Consider the following 19,909-nt stretch of genomic DNA (forward strand, 5'->3'; position numbering starts at 1 on the left):
CTAGTAAAATAGTCAATGATCTCAGACTAGCTACCGACTCAAACAAAGTCTCAATCCTTATTCTTCTGGATTTGAGTGCGGCATTTGACACCATTGATCATAGCATCCTAATTCACCGCCTTGCGAAGTGGGTGGGTCTCTCTGATAATGCTCTAAACTGGTTTCAAACCTACATTACTGGCAGAGATTTTTATATCAGTCTAGGAGATCATGTATCTGAAAAACATGACTTGCCTTTTGGTGTGGCCCAGGGGAGCTGCCTTGGTCCCCTGCTATTTTCTCTATATATGCTTCCATTGGGAAACGTCATAAGTCAGCATAATGTAAACTTCCACAGCTCACAGATGATACCCAATTGTATCTTTCTGTGGAGCCAACTAACAGATGGCCTTTGCTCCCTCACTGCATGCCTAACCTCCATTAATCAGTGGATGAGCAAAAACTTTTTGAAACTAAATGATGACAAAACAGAGGTACTTCTGGTTGGACCAAAACTAAAGCGAGATATTATTCTTAGTAATCTGGGGAACTTGGCACACCAGGTCAAACCAAAAGTAACAAGCCTCGGTGTCATCTTAGATGCAGAGTTAAGTTTTAAGCCCCATATCAGTAAAGTTACTCAGACAGCCTATTTCCACTTGAGAAACATTGCCAAAGTGCGGCCCTTTTAACTCAACAAGATGCAGAAAAACTAATTCACGCCTTTATCACTAGCAGGTTAGACTACTGCAATGCACTTTTCACTGGTCTTCCCAAAAACCTCTAAAGAAATTGGCACTCATACAGAACTCTGCGGCTAGACTTTTAACTAAGACTAAGAAGAGAGAACACATCACCCCCTGTGTTGGCTGAACTGCACTGGCTCCCTATTTCCTATAGAATTGATTTTAAGGTTATGTTAATTACTTACAAAGCTCTGAATGGCATAGCACCTTCATATATCTCTGAGCTTTTAATATCTTATCAACCACAAAGGAAACTTAGATCATCCAATTCTAATCTTTTAATCGTCCCCAAAGTGCTCCACAAACAAAGTGGAGAAGCTGCGTTTATCCATTATGCCCCCCAAACTATGGAACACCCTGCCTCTGTACATCAAGCAGGCGAGTTCAGTAAATATTTTTAAAAAGATCTGAAAACATACCTGTACAGGAAAGCTTTTAGTTAACTCATCTTATCCTGTAGACTACATTTTCAGATTATTCTACATCTGCTACTATTGAGGGCAGCCAGCCAGAAGCAGATGGGCTCCCCTATTAAGTCAGGTTCTGCTCAAGGTTTCTTCCTGGAATATGGGAGTTTTTCCTTGCCACAGTTGCCATATGGCGTGCTTGTGGGGGTAAGAGGGTTAAGGCTGCCAGTCTTATGGCGTCATTTTCTATATTTTTGATATGTTGCTGAGTATATCATAAACAGCAAAGAAAAGTGATTGATAATGACTGACTGACTATTATTGTGTTACATGCTTCAAATGTAAAGCACTTTGAGCTGCATTCTGTGTATGAAAGGTGCTATACAAATAAAGCTTTATTATTATTATATTATTATTATGGACTAGGCTGGGTGAACCCAGCCTGATCTGCCCGCTATTTATTTTTTGATTTCTTAAAAGATTGAGCTTGGTCTGATGAAAGCCAGACTAGCCATGGACCTCAGTTACACAATGCAAGGGAACATGAATCAGCCTATATTTGCACGAACAATAACGGACAAAAGCTCTTCAACTTTGGCCCGTTAAAATGTGTATGAACAGTCTAGCTTACGCATTTCATCAAGGCCCATTTGGACATGTCAGTTATTTGCACCACTGGTTAGATGTAAAACAGCATTTCGTTTCAGACTACTGTTACTTAATTTGTGCATTAACAATAAAGTTTCAGACTACTGTTACTTAATTTGTGCATTGACAATAAAGTATTACATGAACTAAAGATGACTAAAATCTTATGTAGAAGAAGAAACATTCACAAAAAATCCATCCATCCAAAAATGACCTTTGTTTTTGATAGCTGTTGAAAACGGCATGGAACTGACAGAGATGTTTTTGTTTATAAATACATAAAAAATAAATAACATTATGCTGATACCTTTTGCTTTTCCTAAATACAATGTAGCCTACAGGTGTAAGTGACCTTTCATCAATCCAGTTGCAATGGATGAACTGTGATGAACTGCCCTACTTGTGATTGTTTAGAGATTTTAAAGGTTTTATAACAATGCTACATCTTCTTTGGCTATTCTACAATCTATTCACCTTTTCAGCACCAGTAGGCTACTTTCTGTGCAGCCGTACACACACACTCAGGCATGCCAAACAAGCATACACAAAAGTTTCAAGAGTGGGGGATGGAGTAAAATATGGAGACAAATTGAAGTGTGATTTATTTTCGCGGAATGGATGTACAGGACTGAGCGGCGGTCATATTTTGTACCGCTATGCGGTACATCTAGTTTCAAACACACTGAATGTCTACACATATGACTAGACTATCTGATGACAATTGCGGATCATCATTCATTTAGTGTTGAGATGTTCATTGAGTGAGATAAGATTTAAATAGTGGGGATAGCCAGAACAGATGAAACACGTTTTAATCAAACGTAATTTACAAAGACATCGTATCACACTGAAAGCTCATATTTTGTCACTAGCAACCTAGCCTATGTCCTTTGTCAAATACAGTTGCATTATCAGCCCTGACCAAAACCGTTCAGGAATTATTTATGTAAAAGTGGAACGTGCGTAATGTTTCATTCTCCCTCCTTTTTGGCACAAATGAAACAGCATGAGAGAGCATGAACCATATGTTTCTCCCATATTTTATTTGGCAAATTTGACAACAGTCAGCTTACATTTCAAATCATAGCCTACTTCTTTCTCTTTATCGCCATTGCAGTACGCATTTAGAATAAAGAATAACGTTTGTGAACCCTTTTGTTTTGTTGCCAGCATAAAAACAAGCTTACCATCGGCCTATCCGCAAATTTTAAACAAAAGGAATGAATTAAACGATGAGTCGGACATATAGGCATAGTTCATATTGAAAAAAGTTATACAATTTGGAACTCTAGCTGTTCCCCACCGCAGTCTTTTAATGCCATCTAATCATAACGTTAGCGTGCAGTCTGCACCATACCGCTGCAACTCCTTTCTGCAACGGTTTCGTCTCATTGCGAATCTTTGGTGTGAACTGGGCTTTAAACAGACGATCTGACGGGTTTTAGAAGATTAAATACAACCCGAAACTAATAAACAGACCAGGCCTCTATTTGAGACCGGCCTTTAACCCAAACCTGTAGCCACGCCGTGCGTCTATTTGGGACTCGGCTATTATTTGAAGTTTTACGGTAGATGATAATATTCCTTCTTCAGAATAGATTTTTTTTGTTATCAAATATACCGATCATATTTGAGGGGCGGCTGTAAAAAAATCCCTTACTCAAACAAGCTTCTCCGCCTCCGCAATCCCTGCCTGCGCTCTCGGCCTTCTATTTAAATGTCACTTCTTGTGCAGGTGCAGGTTTGTTTGAATGGCTACGGTGGCAATCCTTTGTTTAAGACATTTGCGAATCCTGAATTCCTGAGAAATACCTAAGTTATTGCATGTGCGTCTATGAAATGTAAGTTTATTTCCTTTCACTGCCTTAATCTGTTTGTAATGTTTATCGATGTAATGTTTGCTAATTAAGTTAATCTGCTTGTCGGCAACATTCTATTGTTTGACACGATTATGCACTAAAAATGCACTAAAATGTTATTTCCTTTCTGCTAAATATACTTGTGATGGTATTTATTTATGTAATACAAGACATGTAGGCTAACATAATGCTTTGTGTTATCAGAGATCTTATTATTTATATCCTGTTTGACGTATACATGATTTGTCATACAGCGATCTACTGTAATATTGGGTTTTTATTCCTTCTTTATTGTACAAACCACATCTGCAATCTTCTCTGTTTGTACAACCTATTCAACTCGTCATTGTCCAAAGTCTTCAGGAAACCATAATAACTCTACTCCTGTCTGGGGCTCGTGTCTGGCCTACACACACCATTAGTCACCAGACACCAGTGTCTGGCCTACACACACCATTAGTCACAAAACACCAGTCTTCCTCCATTGCTGCATGTAAATTTGGTGTCCCCCAAGGGTCCATTCTAGGCCCCCTGCTCTTCTCCCTCTACATGTTGCCCCTGGGCTCCATCCTCCAGAAGCACAACATCCAATATACAAGGATACAAGGATACAAGGAAGTTTATTGTCACATGCATATAGTTACGGGAAGTAAGAAATGCAGTGAAATTATGTCTGGTGTCAGCCTATTTGTGCATTAATGGGGGGGGGGGTAAAAAGTGCAGTAGAAGAGGGGTTTAGTAGATTAAGTGGCAAGGGCTGCATAAAAAAGGTGGGGGAGGATTGGGATTGGGTGGGGGGCACCAACAAGGAGCACCCAAGAGCAACAGGGGCAAGGAAAAACTCCCTTACCAAGGAAGAAACCTTGGGCAGATCCACGGCTCAAGGGGCTAACCCAACTGCCAATATCACTGCTATGCTGATGACACACAGCTCTATCTGCCTTTCAGTCCAAATTGCACTTCCACCCTCAACAAACTGTTTAGCTGTCTTGAGGATATCAAATCCTGGATGGCATGCAACTTTTGCAATTAAATGAAAGCAAGACAGAAATAATTCTCTTTGGCTCCCCCTCCTCTGTCGCCAATTTAAGCAACGCACTTGGTCCTCTCTCACCTAACCTGCATAACCTAGTCAAAAACCTGGGCGTTCAGTTAGATGGGTCCTTAAATTTTAACAAGCAAGTCAGCAGTGTAGTCAAAGCCAGTTTCTACCAATTAAGAACCATAGCCAAGCTGAAACCCATTCTGTCCGCAACTGATCTTGAAACCGTTGTCCATGCCTTCATCTCCTCCCGCTTAGATTACTGCAATTCTCTGGACATTGGCATGTCACAATCAAATCTAAACAAACTCCAGCTGGTACAAAACGCTGCTGCTAGGCTCCTCACCAACACCAAAAAAGTGAGCACATAACACCAATTTTAGCTCAGCTACACTGGCTTCCGGTCAAATTCAGGATTGAGTTTAAAATGTTACTTTTTGTTTTTAAAGCCCTTAAAGGTTTAGCCCCACCTTACATCTCTGAACTTCTGCCCCCACACTCTACTACCAGGTCACTCAGGTCGCAAGACCAACTACTGCTTGCTGTCCCACGTACACGCCTCAAAACCTGTGGCGACCAAGCTTTTTCTGTAGCTGCTCCAAAGCTCTGGAATACCCTTCCTCCACATATCAAATCCTCCCCTACAATTACCTCCTTCAAATCCAATCTCAAGACATATTTTTTCTCACTTGATTTTAATAGAGTATGATGTTCTTGGTCTTGTTTTAATCTTCTTATTTATTATGACCGCCGCGCAGCGAAGCGTGCCCAAATTTCTGTCAATGATTCCCGGGACACTGAAAGACCGGGGTAGACGAAACTTGGTGGGCATGTAACCCCACATGGATAGCATGGAACCATCGTTTTTCGTTTTGATCTGTAGCCCCCCCGCTGGACTGGACCCCCGAAAGGAGGGTAGGGCAGACACAGTTTTCTGTGAATATCTCGAGAACCGTAGGGTTTAGGAGGACCATTTTTTTTTGTATGTTGATCTCAAGGGGCCATGTCAACCCATTACATAACCACTCATTTCATGTATAGCGCCACCTAGTTAAACACAAAAAAGTAAAAATGAGGTGTTGTAATCGCAGGTATCTGTGACCTAACATAGTCAAAACTGCACGAAATTGGAAGTGTAGGATCATTATGACACCCTCTGTATGCACGCCAAGTTTTGTGGAATTCCGTTCATGGGGGGCCACACAATAAATTAATTTATGTTACTATACACCAACTGGCCTGTAGGTGGCCGGAGACAGTTTTCTGTGAATATCTCAAGAACCGTAGGGCCTAGGAGGTCCACCTTTTTTATGTATGTTGGTCTTAAGGGGGCATGTCAACCCATCCCATTACCACTTATTTCATGTATAGCGCCACCTAGTTAAAAATTAAAAAGCAAAAAATCAGGTGTGATCACAATATCTCTGGCTGACAAGGTCAAAACTGCACAAAATTAAAAGTGTAGGATCATTATGACACCCTCCGAATGCATGCCAAGTTTTGTGTACTTTCGTTCATGGGGGGCCTTAAAATAAAATAATTTATGTGTACATTTAGTGACGTACACCAACAGGGATTCCCGGGACACTGAAAGACCGGGGTACACAAAACTTGGTGGGCATGTAACCCCACATGGATAGCATGGAACCGTCATTTTTCGTTTTGATCTGTAGCCCCCGCTGGACTGGACCCCCCGAAAGGAGGGTAGGGCAGACACAGTTCTCTGTGAATATCTTGAGAACTGTAGGGCCTAGGATGACCATTTTTTCCGTATGATGTTTGCCTCCAGGGGTCATGTTAACCCATTTCATGTGCACACATGTGCACAAACAGATACACACACACACACACACATACATTCACAGTAATCATATCGCGATGACACATACTCACACAGTAGACATATGTACGCTTGCATGCACAGGCACATGAGCAGGCACACACACAAGCACACACACACACAAGCACACACACACACACACATAACATAAACATGTACATGCACACATGCACACAATTCAAGAATTTCTCAGAATTATGAACAGGCAAGATGGAGTTGGGGTTGTATAAAATGAATTTTACATGTGAAATCTATGCACTAATCATGTTTTGGTACTTGTTGTCTAGCAGATACCAGTGAGAATTGAGTGTGGATAATGCAATTTAGTGAGACAGTTAGAATCATATAGGCCTTTCAGCGTGATTTATTTTTGTGGAAAAAATGTGCTGGACTGGGCGGCGGTCATATTTTGTACCGCTCTGCGGTACATCTAGTTTTTATTTATCTTATCTATTTTCTTGTCACTTCTACTAATGCTGTCTTGCTACGAATAATCACACTTAGTTTGTGTAGATGTATGGCCTTTGTGTAGATGTATGGCCTTTGTGTAGATGTATGGCCTTTGTGTAGATGTATGTATGGGCTTTGTGTAGATGTATGGCCTTTGTGTAGATGTATGGCCTTTGTGTAGATGTATGGCCTTTGTGTAGATGTATGGCCTTTGTGTAGATGTGTGTAGATGTATGGCCTTTGTGTAGATGTATGGGCTTTGTGTAGATGTATGGCCTTTGTGTAGATGTATGGCCTTTGTGTAGATGTGTGTAGATGTATGGCCTTTGTGTAGATGTATGGTCTTTGTGTAGATGTATGGTCTTTGTGTAGATGTATGGTCTTTGTGTAGATGTATGGTCTTATTGGGCTTTGTGTAGATGTATGGTCTTTGTGTAGATGTATGGGCTTTGTGTAGATGTATGGGCTTTGTGTAGATGTATGGCCTTTGTGTAGATGTATGGCCTTTGTGTAGATGTGTGTAGATGTATGGCCTTTGTGTAGATGTATGGCCTTTGTGTAGATGTGTGTAGATGTATGACCTATGTGTAGATGTATGGTCTTTGTGTAGATGGTCTTATTGTTGTGACTTATTAGCTAACCTTTTCTTTGTGTTTGTTCAGCACTTTGACCCCTGTTTGTTTTTAAATGTGCTATATAAATAAATGACTTGACTTGACTTGACTTAAGTCTGTCACATCCATATAGATTTAGCGCAAGATCCAAAACAGTTTTAAGAGTTTGACTGTCTTTTAATTATCCTAACTCGTGTTTGCCACAAATTTTGTCTCTTTTGTTTGCTGAGTTTTCCCCTTTTCATGAGCATTTTGTGGGAGCTGCGACATTGATTGTCAGTAGGTGACACAAAAAGGGGTGGACCAGGGAGATTAGCTGGTGTCCTCCTTGCATTCCACCCACATATTATGAGATCATTGCAATACAATGATTTTTTAAATACACACACACACACAAACAAACAAACACACACACACACACACACACACACACACACACACACACACACACACAGTACAAAGATCCTGAGGATAGTACACACTGACCTGAGTAAGAACAGACACACACTGGACACAAACAGAATGATAGACAGATGAAGGGTAGGATAGACGGAGGAGGAGAAGGGAGTACTTTACCATCTTTCACATCCCAGAAGACACACTGTGGCGCCGTGTTCTGTGTTAGAGAGAGAACAGGAAGACATGTTACACAAACAGCTAATGTCTACAGGGTGTGCTTGTATATGTGTGGATGTGTGTGTGTGTGTGTGTGTGTGTGTGTGTGTGTGTGTGTGTGTGTGTTGGCTGCCCTTAGCTGCAGCCTGCAGCACTTTGTGTGTGAGTGTATATCACTAATGATGGTACTCATGGCTCTGGTATGCTCTGGTGTCTGTGCTCTGCACACGAGATGCTGGCTGTGCATGTGACGAAAATGTCGTCATGCGGGGGCTGCTGTGTAGGCTACCTCTAAAATGTTATGTGCCAAGAGCACTTTGACGACTGAACTGTGCATGAGCAGAACTCCAGGAGAAGCAGCAACACTGAAAGAAGTTCACTGTATTGTTCGTCTTGTGTGCTCTGTAGGCCTACCTTGCCTCATTCTCACCATGTCCTTAAATATTGTAAAAAATCATCACCCAACATATTCCACAACATCCAGGAGATGTTTTTGTTTGCGTAACAGGTAACAATAGGCTACTCTGTATTTTTACGTGTGGAGTAGTTGGAAGACTCTGAGATACGTAATCTTTGAATCAATGACTGAACGTCTGAGATTCTACCATGTATTGTAAGTAAGCTGTTTAGAGATGTCTTTGTAACTCAACCAGATGGTATGTAAGTACTCAGTGCATATCTGTATGCTTGTTCTGTTTAATAAACGGCAATAAGCTCCAAGATGTACAAGTCTTGTGATCTTACATCAATAAAACTGCTTATCAAGGAACCTGTTTAAAATATAACCACAAATCAATTAAGGAGATAATTTGAACCCTTTTGTAGCGTCTGGATAAATAAATTCACACGACAGTAACACGGTTAGTTGCAGGAATGCATGTGTTCTCTTTGTTTGCTGAAAAAAGTTGAAAAATTGATAATAACTACGGTGCAAGTCACGTGAGGAGCGCATGTAGAGCGTGTGTAACTGTGTGTGCAGACGTACTGTATATCAAAGCCTTTAGAAGGTGATGATAAGAGATAAGGGGGAGAAAGAGAGAGAGAGAGAGAGAATGAATGAATGAATGGATGAATGAATGAATGATTGACAGAAAGAATATACTGTATGTATGGGAGAGAACAGGGTGTGAGGTGTATGCTGATACAGGCGGTTCCAGTTCCTCACCACCAGTGTTGTGTTCTGCAGGGAGAACGTGAGTTTGACAAGGTTCTCCAGGCCACTGATGTCCTGTCCTAGATCCAGGGCCACCACACGACTCCTCAGCAGAGACAGGTTAACCTGTTCCACCTGTCCAAACACACACACATGCACAAATGAGTGCGTGTGTGAGAGAGAGAGAGAGAGAGAGAGAGAGAGAGAGAGAGTGTGTGTGTTGGCATTAGTAAGGTCTAATTGTTGTTACTGTAATACTGTAGAAGTTGCAGTATGTGTCTATGTTCTCTCCATGACTGGGGAAAAAAGCAGAGGGGGAAAATTCTGACTTCAGAAAGTCAACATTCTACCGCAATTTGTTCCAACCAGCTGATTCTAATTGGCACAACTTTTCAGCCAGGTAGAAGGCACAGTTAACACCAATACAGGACTTTCTGCAGCCACATTTTTAAAGGACATTTAATCCCGACTGATGTTAAAAAAATCTATCAAGCCTGTGACAGCAAGGGACCAGGCTTGTTGACACAGCTGTGAGAACACATGCTGCTTTACCCCATGTACACAGATAGATACATAGATTGAATTTGTCCTGCAGATCCGCCTGGGAAGGATCCAATTGACGTCCGTTTTTTTAACTTCCCGTTATGACTTCTGTTCACCTAGTTTCACCCAGGCTAGTATCCCGAGGGAAATTTAGGTAAACTGTATTCAAATCCTGCTGAAGGATAGAGAGCAGGCCCGCCATGGGGACACCTGATTCTCAGATGTGGTGGGGGCGATATGATGGGATTACAGTCCAGCAGGCAAATTAGCATTTGAATAAACAGTGGGTGAAACACAGGAGGAGGTCTGTGCAGCAGAGTGTTTAGGTTTCAAACAACATCAACATCAACAACAAAAAAGGCAAATACTTTCAGATATCAGTGCCTGGTAGATCGATGTATTAATTCATTGCATAAACCATTGACAGCAAAAATTCCGAACTTGTTGTCATTAACTATATACAGTGCATACAGAAAGTATTCACAGCGCTTAACTTTTTCCACATTTTATTATGTTGCAGCCTTATTCCAAAATGGATTCAATACAAAATTCTAGACACAATACCCCATAACGACAACATGAAAAAATGTTTTTTTTTTAAATGTTTGCAAATGTATTAGAAATAAAGAATGAAAATATAATGTGTACTTAAGTGTTCACAGCCTTTGCTCAATACTTTATTGTGGTACCTTTGACAGCAATTACAGCCTCAAGTCTTTTGGAATATGAAGCCACAAGCTTGGCACACCTATCTTTGGCCAGTCTTGCCTATTGCTCTTTACAGAACCTCTCGAGCTACATCAGGTTAGATGAGGAGTGTCGGTGCACAGCCATTTTCAGATCCACTGTCCAAATCTTTGCAAATCTTTTTAAGTCTGTCAGTGTAAAGAGGGCTTAAGCTAAATGTTGAGCTTGATCACAAAGGCTGTGAATACTTATGTACAAATGATTTCTCTGTTTTTTATTTTAAATAAATTTGCAAAAATCTCAAACAAACTTTTTTTAAGTTGTCATTATGTGTTTCCACTTTGGAATAAGGCTGTAACAACAAAATGTGGAAAAAGTGAAGCGCTGTGAATACTTTCCGTATGCTGTTTCTTGCTCTCAGGTATAAAGCATTAGATCAACCAGTGATCAACTGCTTATCTTGACAACATGGCTACGCATTTTGACTATGTTTTTCGTAAACAATGGCACTATGGCAGTGATATATTCATTTGCATACATATTTATTTTGAGGCAATAACAAAGGCTTCAAACAAGAGCATACTGAATTAATACATTGTGCAAACATAGATCTTACTGGGAACAATGAGTCCTCCTTGAACCAGAATGCACCCATGTTGAGCCCGCCACCTGAGTTGATCTTTATCTGATCAAGGGCCTCTGGGGGGACCTCCATTGTGACATCATCATCCAGGGACGTGGACTAGCAGAGACAGTTATGTGAGATCATCATTCTGAGGCAGTAATCTGACTAGGCCTCTGAAGTTTGCCTACAAAAAAGCTACCATCTTTGCCCATATAAGGAGATCCGGTATCTTGAGTTTTTTCCTATGGGAAAATAACATTGGTATTTGGAATTATCACACCGGTTAAACTCTTGCGGGGAAAATGAAGACGTTTTCCCAAACACACTTTTGTCCTCTGCCTTCGAGTGGACACTGTGATCTCCTGTACGTGAAGGTGGCACAGTTTGATTTGTGCTACCCCAGAGCTAACTTGTGATGCAACTTGCCATTAAGTTAGTTAGCAAGTTAGCTCTGGGGTAGCAAAAATTAAATTGTGTCACCTTCATATACCAGAGATCACAGTGTCCACTCGAAGGCAGAGGACAAAAGTGTTTTTGGGAAAATGTCTGCATTTCAGACTTTTTCGTTCCCATGAGAGTTTAACAGGTGCAATAATTAAAAATTTCAATAGGAAAAATCGCCAGATACCGGATCTCAAAGATGGCAGCTTTTTTGTAGGCGAACTTCAGAGGTCTCCTGTTACAAAAACATGTGTGTGATGTGATCCCTAATATAACCCCCTCATTTACCCAAGTATTCGATTACACCCCCATCCACGTCAACAGGGGGCAGCAGTGTAGTGTTAATTTTGTCAGACGAGACGAGAGGAAATATGTTCGTCAACGACCTTTTTTTTCATGACTAAGACGAGACGATGACGAGACGTCAGTAATGTCCTGAAACACTGACTAAGACTATCTTAAGATGCATTATTGTTGGCCTAAAAAAGACGAGAGATTAAAATGTTTTGCATGAAATAAAACTAAGATAAAATCTCCCTTCATGTTCGTCTACAAAATGAGAAGACAGAATATCTAGCTGTTACGTTTTCAAAATATTCATGTAAAATATAATGTTCATACGCAACAGCTTTCCTGTAGGCTAGTCTACGTGCTGCTGCTGCAACCCTGTGGCTGCAACACGAAACAAGAACACTGGAGATTTCTGCCAGAGTTAGCAACCTAAGCTTTATGCCACAATGCTACATACCCAGAAGTTGAAGCTTCTCTCATACAAATTAACATCCCCAGAATGTCCATACGAAAATGTTCAGTATGTAATGTCAACTATTCATCTAGTTAGACTGATGATGCAAAGTTTGCTAGCAAGTAAGCTAATATAGAAAGTTAAGCTAGCAAGTTAGCTATGGCTAAGATGGAGAGTCTGTTTGGGGAATGTGTTGTGTTTAGCATATAAGCCATCTAGCGTGGAGTAAAACATTAATACATTGGCCTACGACAGTGTTTCTCAAACTATTTCAGTTTCAGGACCACTTAACTAACCCTAGCTAAAAAAAAAAAAAAGATTAGACCTACTTCAACAGTAGCCTATAATTAGTCTATAGGCCTACTCACTGAACCACTTTGCTTATTGTCTTTGCACTTTGCTTATTGTGTCAGAGGATTCATTCTGTATGATTTAAACTGGCATATCTTACATAGACAGTGTTGCAGAACTGTTTGGAATTAACTACAAGTTATTTGGCAAACAACTCATCTATATTATATTTTACCACGTCTGCTCGCGGACCACTTGGTGATCCCCGGACCACACTTTGAGAAACACTGGTCTACGAATATGACAGTGGTCCAGTCAAATCTTTTACTGTCTATGGTCAAATCCCAGCCGAGCTATAACTGTAGCTCGACTTACCTGTGCATGTAAACATAACGGACTGACAAAAATCAGAATGAGTAATTATAACAGACGAGTAGCCCTGTGGACACACAATATTGTTGGAAAATTGAGATGTGTGAAACACTATTTGACTCAAATGGTAATCAGAAATAATTTGTTTTAAAAAAAAAAAGACTAAAATGTGTTGACTAAAACGGACTAAGACTAAGATACCTTTAGTTTTCTTTTGACTAAAACTAGACTAAAATGACGAGACTTTTAATTCGACTAAAAAACTTGACTAACAAAAATGATATTTGAATGACTAAATATGACAAAGACTAAAAAGGACATTTCGTCACAAGACTAAGACTATGACTAAATTAAAAATAGGTGACAAAATTAACACTACAGCAGTGGCCTACTGGTTAGCACTTCGGACTTGTAACCGGAGGGTGTTGCCGGTTCGAACCCCGACCAGTAGGCACGGCTGAAGTGCCCTTGAGCAAGGCACCTAACCCCTCAATGCTCCCCGAGCGCTGCTGTTGATGCAGGCAACTCACTGCGCCGGGATTAGTGTGTGCTTCACCTCACTGTGTGTACACTGTGTGCTGTGTGTGTTTCACTAATTCACAGATTGGGATAAATGCAGAGACCAAATTTCCCTCACGGGATCAAAAAAGTATATATACTTATACTTAACATTCAACTACCTCTTCACCAACTCCAATCAACCAACTATGCTGCCCCAAAAACACACATACACACACACTTCAAGGTTATTATCCCCCCCCCACCTCACACACACTCAACTACGCCCACGCACACACTCCAGGCATTCAACTACACCCTCCACCCCTGACCCTCTACACTCCAAACTTATAACTACACCCCCACACCTCACTTACCCCACCCCATGCCAACTACACCCCCACTCATTCATTTAACCTTCCTGTCATACCTGCCGTCTGTCACCTGAAGGTAAAGATATGAAGAAGTTCGTCAGATTGTCAGCAGATGTGACAATGGCACTGATCAAGCTCAGGATCGTTGTCTGATGGGGCCCCGTGGTCATGTTGCGTATGTCCCTGTGGTGGAGAGGGAAGAATTAGGGTTAGAAACTCTAATTTCACATTCTTCAGGTCTGACTTCTCAAGGTGCAGTATTTCAGATACAATTTTGAAGAAATCAACTTGTGTTGCTCTCATTACTAATAGATTAATTTACTGATTGAGGTTACTGAGTTGACTGAGAGGTTTGATTGATTGATTTGATTTGGTGTGTTGTGGTGAGAGTGACAAAGGTTGCTGAAGGAGTGGTCTCAGTGTGTAGGTGTCAGAAGCATGAAGTGCATTAGAAATGTACTGTCTGTGGATTAGCTCTGATAACACTGGGTTGTAAAATGTGTCGTCACCGATTGGATCACGAATGGACAGTTGACACACACAGCCGTTTACACCTGTCTTCAAGGTGTACACTTTGGTGACCACTTATGCTCAGATTTTGTTAACTACATCACTATGTCACTTGCAATGGAAACTTTCTTATTCTTATCATAGACACTTTAGAATGCTTTAGTGTTCACAACAAAAGACATGTAACATGGGTCACATGGTCACAAACATACTGGGGTGCATTTTCCAAAAGCATATACATTAGCAACTTACATGGTTGGAACTATGCAAGTACGGCTGTTTAACTAACTGTTTCTCAAAACGATAGTGTGAACTATAGTGGTCCAACTTACATAGTCCGATGCATCGTTAATATATACAAGTGTTTCCCAAAACCATAGTTCCAACGAACATGAAGTTATGTAGTTCGAACTTCCTCCTGGCCTGTGCTAAAAGCATACTAGACGCATAATTCTGGGAATCTTCATATCAAAGACGTCACTGATGCCAGTTATTTGAGTGCAGATTAATAACTGTAACGACACTTTTACACATGTGTCATTTAAATGTGCTGGTGAAACAGTTGTGTACTCTATTGTTATTTATTCTCAATTTTGTGGCACAGTGCGTTAAGGCTGATGATAGCCTGAGGTGTACAGCATATGACCGTGTCTGTCCATGAATTTGAATCTGGGGTGAAGAAGAGATTTTGACTACAATATTCTCACCCTATGGAGCTAAATTTGTCTCAATAATATTTGTATATGCGCAGAGGGGGATCCACAAATATTTCTTGATTTGTATGTGTGTTTTGATATCTACAAATAAAAAAATCATATTTGTAACTCGTATATTGATTTTTACAAATATAGATGTGCATTTGTAAATAAAATAAAATGCCATTTGTAAAGCCGAAAATTTCATTTGTGAAACGTGATTCTGCATTTGTGGATCACCAGCACACGCATTCTTCGCTTTCCACGTTACGTGTTTTTGAGACGTTCTTCACATGAAAGTCACACAAATCCACACGTAAATAGGCCTACTTTAATTCACCGGCACACAAAAATCGCAATCCAGTAGATGGCGACATCCACAAATATTTCTTGACTTGCATTCGTGTTTTGACATCCACAAATAAAAAAATCATATTTGTAACTTGTAAATTGGTTTTCACAATTGCGTATGCGGATGTGTATTTGTAAATTAAATGGCATTTGTAAAACTGAAAATTGCCTTTGTGAAATCTAATTTTGCATTTGTGGATCACCAGCACACACAGTTTTCGTTTTCGCATTTGTGGATCAGCATTTGTGGATCACATATTTTTGAGACAAACTTTGCGCAGAGAAGCCACCCAGATCCACAAGTAGCCTGCTGACACTTTCTAATCCAGTAGATGGCAGTGTTGTTCTATGGGACTCATAACCAAAGATTCTTTGCTCATAACACACAGAGCTAGCGAACCTAGTTCTTAAATCTAACAAGTTATGCCTTTTACAACAAGCTTTTTGATGAAAAAGTGGTGTTTAATTTCCATAATCTTTGTTTAGTAAACGCATAAAACCGTCAGTTTGCAAGCGAAATCAAGAATTATGATCTATGAGTTTGTTTATAGTTACCTAGCAACCTTTCACACTGTCAGTTCTTGCAGTTCATTACCGAAACACACATGTAAATCAAGAAATATTTGTGGATCCCCCTCTGCGCATATACAAATATTATTGAGACAAATTTAGCTCCATACTCACCATTGTTTACCTAGATAGATAAGTTTGTTTAGATGAGTCTATCTACGGTATTGTACAGATCATATTATCCCCCACTCCATGACAATGTTAAAATCAAAGGCATATTCTCAACTGACTGAACAAAACTGCACACCTTGTATCTGCAGGTGGGTGACTTTGACTTGCTTGTACGTGGCTGCAAATTGACTTTTAAATGACGAGTTTTCTACTTAAGCCATTTTAAAATATGGATTTTAAAACAATCCACCAGAAACCTAAATCTATTTATAATTATTAATGTGCACACAAATAAGTGGCGTCAGTGAAATCTTTGGCATGAAAATCCCAAAACTATCATTCTAGCTTACCACAGGTCGAGAAGTGTAGTGCGAACTAACAAACTTTATGACAGTGTACGCAAACGTTCGTTGGAACTATGGTTTTGGGAAACACCTACTGTATGTAGCTCAACGATGCTTCTACGCTATGCAGTTGCACCACCATAGTTTTAACTATCTTTTTGGGAAACAGTTGTGTCTACTTACCTAGTTCTGACCAAGTTGCTAACATAGTTGCTAACAAAATGCACCCCATACATGTGACATCACCCAACAGACCACAGACACAGACATAGCCCACAAACCCCTAATACATAGCCAGCAAACCCCTAACATATAGGCTAGCCCACAAACCCCCAGAACAAAGCTCTCAGGCCTACCTCTCCAGTAACTGAAGACTCCTGCAATCTTTTAGTTTATCCTTGAATCCCAAGATGCAATCTCTATAAACTTTATCTAGGTTTACAGTCGACGAGTGTTCCAAAAGGTACTGTATGACTGTGCAGTTACAATTGTTATGCAGTGCAGTTATAACTTCAGAAGTTGATGTAAGAGGACCTCCCCCATTGACCGGAAAAAATACTCCGACAGTATTGGACTCTTTATAGTATTTAAAGTCCCAGTTGTGCACACATTCCTTCAGGGGATACGGATTGCAGGCATCATTACTGGGCTGAGTCATGTTAATAGCACAGTCTGCAAACAGAAAACAGGGATGAGGATTTAGCCAAGTCTAGCCTAGTTCAGGTTAGTTTGGTTTAGATTAGCTACCTTCCAGTGCATGTCTTACCAATGTCCAAAGTCAATTCAAGTTAATTAAATTTAATTGATATAGTGTCATAACATATAAATATGTCTGAAGATGCTTTACAGCAACCAGCTTGAATTTGAACCTGAACCATTCATAGTAATTGTTAATTAAAAGTGTGTATACTGTAGGAGGGTGCATGTGCTTCACCTGTTAAGTTTGACAATTTGGAATTGCTATATACTCCCTCAGCCAATATGGGTGAGGTAAAAGAGAAGACCACCGACTTCCTTGCAGGGCATGGCCTATTTTTGAGTCTGGCTATAAGGATGTAGGTGTCGGTGTAGAACCCTATTCCTGTTGTCACTTGACATGTATACAAATCACTAGATCCAGAAGAGTTCTGAAGAGTAATAAAATCTGAGGACGAAAGAAACAAAAGACTAACCGACATTTTGTATGATAGTGACATTCATTCTGGAGTAGAATGGTGGCTTATTGTTTCTTTTTTGTTTTTGTTTTTACCATTGCTTCAAAATATCAAAAACAGAGCTCAACAACAACAGACCCAAGTAATAGAACACTTAAGATCTTTGGCAAAATGAAACTTCAGTCAGAACAGCATTTCTCCATAAAACCACACCACTGTGCTACTGTGCAAAAACACACATTTGCACTTTTTTAATGATATAATGTAGTTTTCATTAGTTTCAGAGATATACAGTATCACTACAGTAGCCTGTCATTTAGGAATTATTTAGAGTCCAAGAACATGTTGAGCACACATAAGACCCTGAACACTGATGAAAGGTTTCTTTCTGAAAAATCATTCAATACATCTACTGCTATGCATTCCCTTTTTGCACAGGCTTACCTGTAGAGATGTTAATGCGAACCTCCCCGGGCCGAATGTAGAAAGCCGTTCGAGCTAAAACAAGAATCAGACGCATCATGTCCCACTAACATTGGCATATTAACCAAGGCCTATATGTTTAAAATATATCGTTAATGAAGAGCACGAAAGATACTTACGACAGTCGCTCAGCACAGCGTGTTTTCCGAGCCAGAAACAAATAGATGCCCAGTACATGTAGTATGCCAACATGACCAAATAAGGACACTGACCATTCATACATTCGTTAAGACAGAAAAATTATACTTATGGGGAGATTATCCAGATCTAGTCGTGGCACCTCCGGTGACTGGCTAGGAGAACGTTTGTGCTTCGACTGCTGACGCATAGTAGGCTACCCACAAATTTGCATTCTATGATCTCTTCCTACGGTTGGCAGTTTCCCCTCTGGTTGGGCCAACTGTGCAGGGAAATTATATTCCCACACAAATGTACAAAATTGTTACATTTCAAGCACTTTCACCTTTTCTAATTAAGTTCTAAGAAATAGGCCTACCAATAATGATCAAAAATGTTATTTTGTTTTTTTCTTTTTTTATAATTGAATTTCCTCGTTTTCTCACAAAAAAGAACGATCATTAATGTGATCTCACAGTGGTAAATGGCAAATATGCACCATGATGTCTATATCATTGGTAATTGAGCTAAAGTATAGGCCTACATCTGTTGAGTATTTTTAGCTTACATAAATTATTATGGCGGAACACTGCTGAGTAACACAAATATTAAACTGGCTCAGCGGACCATTGGCTGCAGCCTATACATTGAGGACATATACACCAGCAGGTGCAAAAACAGAGCCTCCCTCATCATGAAGGATGACACTCATCCTACATACAAACTGTTTTCCCCCCTCCCATCAGGCAAGAGGCTACGCAGCATCAAAGCAAAGACAACCACAGACTGAGGAACAGTTTCTTCCCATCTGCTGTTAGACTGATAAATTAATCACCGCTGCTCTGATCTGACCATAGACTGCTACCGACACACTGCACTTTAGTCATGAATTTGAGCATCCTGAACACTGATGTCATTCACTGCGAATACGGCAACGTTAAATATTTCTTATGATGATACATGTTTACCCATAATCAGGGCCGTCGCTAGCCTGACGAGCCAGACCCACATTAAAATGTAGGGTCTGGGCACTCACCGTTCGCAGTGCTCAGTTCGAGGGGCGGGATAATCGGTTGTCTTTCAAATTCCCTCTGCACGCAATAGGACAGCACCAGGGGCGGATCTAGAGATTTTTTCCTGGGGTGGCGAAGGGGTGGCATGAGGTTCCAGGAGGGGGGCCATGAACATTATTCAAAACTTAAAATTCTCCGGATTTCATTGAATATGTTTTGTTCTCTACACTACATTACTCGAGGTGGGAGGCAAATCGGAGATGTAACAGGCGTTTTGGATGATGTGGGTCTTAATATGTGAATTTCTTTCTCTGTGTAATCACTATACAGTCTGTGTAGTCTGTACTTAAATTATACAGTGTCAAAAAGCAATTCTAGGGGGGTTTGGAGGTATGTTCCCCCAGAGAATTCTTTTAAAAAATGACCCCTCAAATGATTTCTTCTAGTTAGTTTTGAGGGAATATGGATATATCTATAAAATAAGCCATCAATAGATTTAGGTTATATGGATTGAAACAAGATTCTGATGATTTGGGGGTATTTTTAAAACATAACCCCTCAAATGATGTCTTCTAGTTTTGAGGGAATATGGACAAATTTAGTCATACAAAATAAGCCATCGGTAGATTTAG

At 40.2% G+C, this 19,909-nt stretch overlaps 1 protein-coding gene across 2 annotated transcripts in view; it reads right to left on the reverse strand.

Moving 5' to 3' along the window:
• The window catches only part of LOC125308374 (adhesion G protein-coupled receptor G3-like), a 42,101-nt gene extending 23,408 nt beyond the window's left edge, over positions 1 to 18,693 (reverse strand). Inside the window, exons 1-8 of one of the 2 annotated variants that reach the window (XM_048264835.1) lie at positions 18,267 to 18,693; positions 18,109 to 18,162; positions 17,445 to 17,654; positions 16,867 to 17,182; positions 13,986 to 14,112; positions 11,200 to 11,325; positions 9,366 to 9,488; positions 8,162 to 8,201 (exon numbers count right to left, since the gene is read on the reverse strand). In XM_048264835.1, coding sequence (XP_048120792.1) covers positions 8,162 to 8,201; positions 9,366 to 9,488; positions 11,200 to 11,325; positions 13,986 to 14,112; positions 16,867 to 17,182; positions 17,445 to 17,654; positions 18,109 to 18,162; positions 18,267 to 18,366 — 1,096 coding nt within the window. In that variant the 5' untranslated portion in view covers positions 18,367 to 18,693. The remainder of the gene's footprint in view (positions 1 to 8,161; positions 8,202 to 9,365; positions 9,489 to 11,199; positions 11,326 to 13,985; positions 14,113 to 16,866; positions 17,183 to 17,444; positions 17,655 to 18,108; positions 18,163 to 18,266) is intronic. The other variant, XM_048264836.1, reaches the window with a different exon arrangement.
• Between the last annotated feature and the right edge of the window lie 1,216 nt (positions 18,694 to 19,909).

The sequence above is a fragment of the Alosa alosa genome, chromosome 15 (genome assembly GCF_017589495.1).
Source record: "Alosa alosa isolate M-15738 ecotype Scorff River chromosome 15, AALO_Geno_1.1, whole genome shotgun sequence".
Taxonomy (NCBI): domain Eukaryota; kingdom Metazoa; phylum Chordata; class Actinopteri; order Clupeiformes; family Clupeidae; genus Alosa; species Alosa alosa.